The following is an 8,434-nucleotide window of genomic DNA, read 5'->3' on the forward strand; positions in this document are numbered from 1 at the left end:
ACACTCCCCTCCCCAGTATCACCTCCAACCCCAAAGCCTGAGGCCCCCAGCCATGCTGAGCCCACCCAGCTGGTAGCCGGAGCTGGAGGCAGAGCTGAGGTCCACCCTGTTGGCAGGTTTGTGCCTCAGTTTCTCCCTCGGCCTAGTGATAGGGACAGACCAGGGGCCTCCGTGATCCTTCTGGACGAGTGTTAGAGTTCCGTGAAGAACAGAGACAGCACTCAGGTTTCGGCGGCAGAATGTTTCTCGAATGCTGAGCCGGTGGCAGCAGCATTCTGGTGTTGGGCATTTTGATAACGTGATAATGTTTAGATCTTCAAGGATAAAGAAGATCCATCTCTGGTGTATATTTTTGGAGGGAACATGTAAGGATACTTAGCAAAATGAAGCACACACACCTCTAAGAAAGAAAATAACGGGATCCAGTTATCTTATAAATCAGCAATGTGATGACAGGATGACTCAGCAGCAAGCCTATTTCGAACAGAGAACCATGTCAGAGCTCAAAAAAGGATGTCTTTCAGAAGAAAGTGAAAGTATTTTCACAAATAACGTGAGAAGCTGAATGGCCTTTCAAAGGCGAAGGGGCGCGCTTCTTTTATGAACAATAAGACACAAAGGCGATGGGAACGCCAGGAAACCCAAGCAGCTGTGCAGGTCAGACGTGGTTCGGTATAAACCACAGTAAACGAAGGTCTCTGATGGTTAGTTTCTGCATCATCCTGGCTGGCCACGTGTACCCAGAGTACTTGTTCTTTCTGGGGGTGTTTGCAGGTGAGGTCAGCATTTGCTAGGTGGATCCAGTAAAGCAGACTGCTTCCCCAGTGTGGGTCCACCCACATTGAATCCACTGAGGCCCGCATTCAAGGAATTTATCCCTTTTTCCTGCCTGGCTGATCGAGCTGGGATGGCTCATCTCACCTTCTCCTGTTGGCTGGGACTCAACGTCGGCCCCAGGTTCTCTGCCTTTGGATTCAGACGGAGCTACAGCACCAGCTGTCCTGGGTCTCCAGCTCACAGCGGGCAGGTCATGGGACTTCTCTAACCCTAACCTGCCGCCACCTGGGGAGCCAGTCCTTCATCATAACTCTCCTCACACCCTACTATTCTGTCTCCCTGAAGCCCTGCCTGACACGGGTGTGATGTAGAGTGATTGCTGGAGGTGGAGACAGAGGCGCCATTTGAAGTTGGGGCTCACAGTGGTCTCCTTTCAGTAGCAGACTTGATAACGAATTAGCACTTTTCTCTCCAGTCCGTCACGCTGCTCAGCTCTGCAGTGCATCACATGGTCACTGTCCTGAGTAATTGAATCAACACTACCTGTACCAGTTGCTTTGACTGCACTGCACTGAAACCACACATTGGCTACAGGGAGAGAATGAAAGTCCAGGCGCCTGGCCACGAGGAAGTGGGACTCGTCAGTAACTCAGATCAGAGAGAAACCAGACCGAACTAGTTTCTTAGAACACACGTCAGAAGTGACAAGTGGAGCCACAGGGACACTTTGCAGAATCGTGGCCTTGATTGGACAAGTGAAAATAAATGAATGAAGCATTGGTCCTAGAAATCGTTGAAATGTGGTAAGAAGACATGTTAAGAAGTTGGCTCTTGCTTGGAGTATAGGTTGTGCGAGGCGGGGTGGGCCCGGCTTCAGGGCCTGAGCTCCAGGGCCGGGTGTCATCCTGAGCTACCAAGCGGCTTGCCATCTGTGCACAGGCTGCTCCAGGGAGTCAGAAGTGGCATGAAGATGAGGTTTTAGGCTCCGTGACCTTCAGCCCGCCTCCCAGCAGACGGTGCATCCCTGGGCAGCGGGAGGTAACACTGGACTGAGCCCACCTGGTCCCACTCACCTGTCGTGTGGGGCTCCGTGTCACCTTGCCTGTCTCTCCCTCCCAGGCATCAGCAACGCAGAAGCGCGGCAGCCAGGGAAGGCACCCAACTTCAGCGTCAACTGGACGGTGGGCGACTCGGCCATCGAGGTCATCAACTCCACGACGGGCAAGGATGAGCTTGGCCGAGCGTCACGCCTGTGTAAGCACGCGTTGTACTGTCGCTGGATGCGTGTGCACGGCAAGGTACTGAGGCGCTCCCGCGGCGACGCCTGCCCCTCCGCCCACCCCACCCCCACCGCTTGTCCGTCCTGTCACAGCCCTGCCCCGTCCATACGACCCCCATAACCTGTTCTTTCTGGTGGTATTCAGCCTGGAGTCTGGCCCTGGCTCTTCAAACTAACGCAGCTCAGCTCAGAGGCAGCTTCCCTTCTCGCCCTCCTGCTGGGACCTTCTGTCACCTCAGACGAAGAGCCGGGTGCCCGCAGGACGGGCATTGCTGGGCTCAGTCAAACCCGCCAGGAAGGATTTTAGACCTTTTTCCTGCACTAGTAGCAGCAGGACCCTGTCCCCCAAATAAAACCCTATTTAGCAAATCTATATATTAACTAGTTTTCATTGATTTGTGAGTCAGGCCTGTGGTGTTCGTTATGAAGCTGGCTTTGGAGGAATAGACAAGTTGCCGGAACCTAACTGTGAGGGGGCCAGTGTAGAATTCCAGTGACCAGCCCTGTGGTTTTCAGTAGCCACAGTGTTGAAATGGACATTGGAATCCACTGTTTGTGGGTGGCAGAGTACCTCCCGTTTGCAAGGCTGCTCCTTGGGGTGGGAGCACAACCCTCAGAGGACCTGGCTCTGTCCCATGAGAGGACCATCCCGCTGTGGGCGGCGCCTTCACGTGGTGGCCCTGCCCCCAGAGCCAGCACAGCGCTAAGCACCATTGCCTGAACATCCTCAGTTTTAGCTTCTGTTACTTCTTAATGGTTATACTTGTTTTCTTGTCTTCACACAGGTTCCCGCCAACCTGCAGCGCTCTAAGATCACCAAGCCCAACATATACCATGAGTCCAAACTGGTGGCGAGGGAGTACCAGGCGGCCAAGGCCTGCATGTTCCGGGCGTTCATCAAGGCAGGGCTGGGCGCCTGGGTGGAGAAGCCCACGGAGCAGGACCAGTTCTCACTCACGCCCTGACCGGCGGCAGGTGTGGAGTGCCCAGTGTCCAGCACTGTCCCGAACCTCCATCTGAACTGGGACGGCCACGCAGCTGGGGGCGGGGAAGGGGGGTCCGGTGCCGCCCTGGGCACCTCTGTGGCACCATCTCCCCGTCCAGCGACCCAGTGACCCAGTGACTGCTTTCAATCTCCGTTTACGATAGAAATTGAGTTCTACTGAGTAGGGCTTCCTTAAGCTTAGAAATAGCAATTACTTGGTGTGAAATTCTTGAATAAATAATTTATTCAGAGCTAGGAACATGATTTATAAAATAAGTAATTATGCCAGGTCACTCTTATGCCACATTATTTTAATTGCAAAAAAGCATTCTCTATGGAGGAAGAGGAAGTAGAGGTAGAAGTAGTAACCTAGGAAGTCCATGCCCCATACCCCCTGCGGGGCCCAGCCGCTCCGGAAGCTTCTGTGTCCTTGTAGGATCTTATCACAGGAAACCTTCCTTGGTTTACTTCTAAATAGATGTAAAAGGGGCCATTCGCTTGGGTTTTGAAGCAGTATTTAATTTTTCAGGACCAGTGGGAGTACATCCAGGCTACCGCACAATAACCAGCCTGGCCCCCCTCCTTCTGAGTCCAACAGACCAGTGACCATCCAGAGGTCTTCATGGGACCGAAAGAGAATAAAGTTCATAGATACTCATTTTGAAAAATACCACTTAAGGCATATTTTTAAATTATTCCTTCCAGCTTTATCAAAGACACATTTGAGAAGTAAGCATGCAGGCTGAAGGCGGCAGGCGGGGGTGGAGTCACAGCAGGGACGGTGCTGCTGGCAGTGGGGACCCAGGGGTCCTGCCCAACACCCTACAGCACACAGGACGGCCCAGGGCGGGCGAGCTGGGGTCAGGGGCAGGCCAAGGCCCGGCCTGTTGCTTCCACTCAGGGTCAGAGCTGAGCGGGCAGAGGAAGTGCTTCTAGCCTTTGGCTGATTCTGGGTTGTGGAGGGACCCATGGGTGCCATGGGAGAGATGAGGCACACCCCACCCACAGCGAAGTCAGGTACCGACACTGGCGGCATCGGCTGTGCACCCAGTGTCCCATGTCCTTAGGCTTAGAACGTGCAGAGCATGGAGCCCTGTGTGATCACATCCTGCGGGCACGTCCTGGTGGGGGCACACCTGGCCGGGACTTCCAGGCTCCGGCACCAGCATTCCCCCCTGTGTAGGCTGTGGCTCGCCCCCAGCCCACTGAGGGCGGGGTCTGGCTGGGTTCCAATGTGCTGGCACTGCACATCGCAGGGAAGGGCCCCGTGGAGCCAGCCCTCCCCAGCAGGCTTGCCCGCACCCTGACGACATCGGGGAGGCCCTGTGTTTTTATTCTTCTCTCTATAAATGGTATTTTTTCTAATGGGGAACGGGAGATGGAATAGTTTTTAAAAAAAGATGTGGGTTTTGACGACCAAGCCCAGTGGAAATACATTCCGTAGACGTGTCCTGTCCCACGTGTCCTGCCTTCCCTCTGTCAGATGCTGTGAGAAATTAGCCGGGTCCCTCTCGCCCAAGTGAGCGATGCCTTACTGTGTGCTGCCCCGCGGGCCCCGAGCTGTGCACCATCCTGGGCCGGGTTCGTGTGACCGGCAGGGCTCGGCCTGAGGCACCCAGGACTGGCCCGTGGCTGCCAGGGAGGAAGGTAGGAGGCCTGCCCAGCCCCTGGGAAACCCCTAGGACAGGCAGCCAGAACCTCTCCTCTGAGCAGGAAGGAGGGCAGGTCGAGTCACTGCTGCGGAGACAAAGCAGGACATCGCGCACTTTAACCTGTGCCCTCTGCGCCCACCGCACACTGGACACCCAGCTGGTTCCTTGGGGCGTTGATTGGCACCCAGTGTCCTCCGTCTGGACTTGAGAGACTTCACAGAAAAGTTGACATCACCAAGGACTTGGTTTTTTTTGAGAAAAATGTTAAGTTTTGAGGACTTCTGACCAGTGGGGTCGGGAGGGTTTCTGCTCTGTTAGCTAAACCTGAGTCAGTTCCATAAGAACACTGGTCGCCGTCCAGCCCACGCCCGGCGGCCAGTCCGCTGGCGGGAAGGGAGCTGAAGGGACGTCTCGGGTGGCGGCACGTTTGTGTCGTGAGCGAGGCTCTTCCAGGTTGGGCCACGGCCGGGGCTGGCATCCTAGCCACATGGCCCGGCCACAGCCACCTGCTCAGGGTCAGCCTCACCGTCTCAGGCCAGGGGCACAGGCACCACGATTCCGATTCCAGGCCTTCGTTTAACTTTCATTCCTATTTGGGAGATTTGTGTTGTAATCAAAAACAATTGTTTTTAAATGTCCGAGCCAACGTCTCAGAAGGGGTTGGTGTCCCTGGAATTCATGTTTATCCAAATCATTTCATTGGTCTCCGTGCTGGGGGGTCACCTTGTAAAGAAGTGCGTCCTGAACAGTAACTTCACGTGGCTGTTGAGGAGCGGCTCCCGTCCCTCCCGGGTCTGAGGAGGGACGGAGGCCGCGTGCCCTCCTCACAGAACACGACACAACACAGATGGGCCTTTTCATTTCTAAACTCTTTACACCAAACTATCGGGTCTGCCCCAGCCACAAATTTGATCCAGCAAGAGAAATAAAATTAGCTGGCTTTTCCCCCCTAAAGCCTATGAAATCTCTCAAAAGGTCTCTACCATACGGCTGTGTGAATGGGAAGGGAAGAGTACTAGTGATCATGTGTGTCCAGTTCTGTGTGTCCTTGTCCCCGGCGTGTCCTGTGACCACCTCCTGCCCGCAGCACACAGTATGTCCACACGATGGGCGGGGGAAGGGCACAGGGTCTGACCTGATCCTGACTCGGTGGCTGCACTTCCCTGCGTGCTGTTTGAAGGGATGAGCCTCCAGCCCCAAAGACACCTGTTTGGGCGCCAGGAACACCTGTTCGGGCTCCGTGTGGCTGATGGTGCACGAGGGCCGAGGGCATCCTTTGGACGTGACCACGGCCGGCTGCAGGCGTGGTCTGTGGAGTGTCGGTGGCGTGAGCCGGAAGGCCCTTGCCTTCTCAGACTGTAGGCTGTGCGCTCCTGACTTCTGAATGTGGACACTTTATATGAATGTAATTCGGCCAAGAAACCATCGCTAAGATGCTCTCCGTGCTCCCATATGTATATTGATGTATATACCACACGTTACACCCGCATGTGCTCCTCGCGCACTGAGACCCGTGGGACCGAGCATGAGACGCTGTCACATAGACAAAGGATTTGCAACATCCTCAATAAAACCAAGCGTTTCACTACCACAGTGTGCTGAGTCTCTCTCCTGCCTGACCCTCTCTCCTTGGCCCGCTGCCAGGGCAGGGCCGGCCGGTCCTCTGAGCATCAGCTGGAAGGTGTGGGTGAGTGGCCGGAGCTGGGGCTGCGGTCTGGTGGGGCCAGCTGTGCTGCTCCCAGCACCTCCCATTAGGGGACAGGCTCACTGGGTCCCCGCCCCCCTTGATTCCTGGCGTTTTCACCGTCTTCCTGAGCACGTCAGCAGCTCCCATGTGTAAGGTGTGCAGAGGGCAGTTAGAGCTGCCCTTCCCAGACCCTCTGTAAGTGATGACATAAGCCCAGTCACCTTCAGGGCATGTGAGGGCGATGTGGGCGAGAGGAGGGGCACAGGAGGCACTAGGACACAGCAATAGCCACAGTCAAATCAAGCATATCAAACTCAAAGGCTCTCACGGGCCGGATAAACGAGGCATGTGGCCCACAGGCCGCAAGTTTGACATGGTTAGTCTACATAGACCCGGCATTTAGATCCAGTGAGGGCCAGAGAGACGAGGCAATTGGGCCCAGTGAGGAGAGAGGCGGGGCATTCAGGCCCAGCGAGGACTAGGGCAGGTGATGGGGCGTTCGGGCCGAGTGGAACAACACAGCTACCAAGTGACAAGCCGGAACCATGTTTAGGACTTAGTGTCCCAGAAAGACACAGTAAACGGAGGGGAAACTGGCAGCAGGCGGCCTTCGGATCCTGTGGTCGTGGAGAAGTGTGATGGTTAAGGTGGGAGCACAGCAGCAGGAGAGCCAGGGAGGGCCGCGTCCGGGCACGCTGCATGGACGATGGGATCCGGGGTGATTTTTATTTTATTTTTCTCACCTATTTGTCAATGTGTCTATAATTAAGTGAAAAACAAGGAAATGTTTTGGAAAAATTAAAAGCCCCATGCAAATAAAAAGCCCTGATATAGACAAATAATTTGTTCTATTGCATTAATTTTAAATCTGTTCTTTTTACACAATAAAAGCAACATTAAAATGAAAATGTTGCATTAATAAAAGGACAAATTAAGCTTCAGAGAAAAGACGGGGTGGGGTGGTGTCTTACAAGTTCAGTCCAGGTTCCTGGGGCGTCTCCCATGGCATCCGTGGCATCAGACTCCATGTCCGGGGTGCGAGTGACCGGTGCTAGACAAGAACCCCCGGGAGCCATGTTCTCCCAGGGAAGGGCAGAAATAAGCACGCAGACAGACCGATGTCCAGCAGATGCTCAGGGAAGAAGAAAGGCAGGGCAGGGTGGGAAGGTTTGGAGGCTGAAAGAGCAATTGTGTGATCAATCATTCAATTCTTTAGCTTTAAAATGCAAAATGAAGCATTAAATTTTGATTATTTAATCATTATTATCAGTAAATTATTTAGTAAAGACAGAGGGAGCAGCCGAGAGAGCAGGCAGTTTGGGGCTCCGTCCCGTGTGGGCGCGGAGGCTGAAGGTCCAGGAATTCAGGAGCAGTAGTTGGACACAGCCATTGTTAAAAATCCCGGTATATAAACACAGTTATATGAACAACCCAGGCAATGAGGGAATGCTCAGGACTCATCACTCCCACTGGCTCTGCTGAGTTTTCCTGCCATCGGCGCCCTCACCGTGCACGGCCACACGATGCTGGGTGCCCCTCCCATCCACGTCTCACATCAGCATCTGGGAACCAGTCCTGGGCCCCCCAGACACCCACTCGGGGCCTGACTGTGACTTAAGAAGGTGATGCAGAGAACAGATTACATTTAAAATGCCCTGGTGACATAGGGAATGAATGGCCCAAAAACTTGGTGACGTTTTTGCAAACTATCATATAAGCCAAAGAGCCACCAAGGACCGAGCACGGCTCCGCGTGCGCCCTGTGGCTTCCCCGGCACCTGACAGGTGAAATGTGTGCCAGTGTGAGGCCGCGGTCGCTCAGACTCCACCCTGTGCTGCTGTGGAGCCAACACCTGCACAACCACAGCCTCCGGGGACGCAGGGGCTCTGGGATTCACGGCAGCGCGTGGTGTGTTTTATTATTTATAAAGTGTGCGCTGCATCTTCCCATCCCTAACATCGACAACCTCTTATGCACTCAGATGTATGCACAGGTGGGGGTTGGGGCTCAGCAGGTGTCAGCACCACCCGGGTGCAGTGTCCTCCAGAGCAAAC

The 8,434-nt window shown here is 54.5% G+C and overlaps 1 protein-coding gene across 2 annotated transcripts in view; it reads left to right on the top strand.

The window, feature by feature from the left end:
- ADARB1 (adenosine deaminase, RNA-specific, B1) overlaps positions 1-6,282 on the top strand; it is a 60,480-nt gene extending 54,198 nt beyond the window's left edge. Inside the window, exons 10-11 of one of the 2 annotated variants that reach the window (XM_006766409.2) lie at positions 1,897-2,075; positions 2,842-6,282. In XM_006766409.2, coding sequence (XP_006766472.1) covers positions 1,897-2,075; positions 2,842-3,021 — 359 coding nt within the window. In that variant the 3' untranslated portion in view covers positions 3,022-6,282. The remainder of the gene's footprint in view (positions 1-1,896; positions 2,076-2,841) is intronic. The other variant, XM_006766408.2, reaches the window with a different exon arrangement.
- Positions 6,283-8,434: the final 2,152 nt, after the last annotated feature.

The sequence above is a fragment of the Myotis davidii genome, unplaced genomic scaffold (assembly GCF_000327345.1).
Source record: "Myotis davidii unplaced genomic scaffold, ASM32734v1 scaffold3142, whole genome shotgun sequence".
Taxonomy (NCBI): domain Eukaryota; kingdom Metazoa; phylum Chordata; class Mammalia; order Chiroptera; family Vespertilionidae; genus Myotis; species Myotis davidii.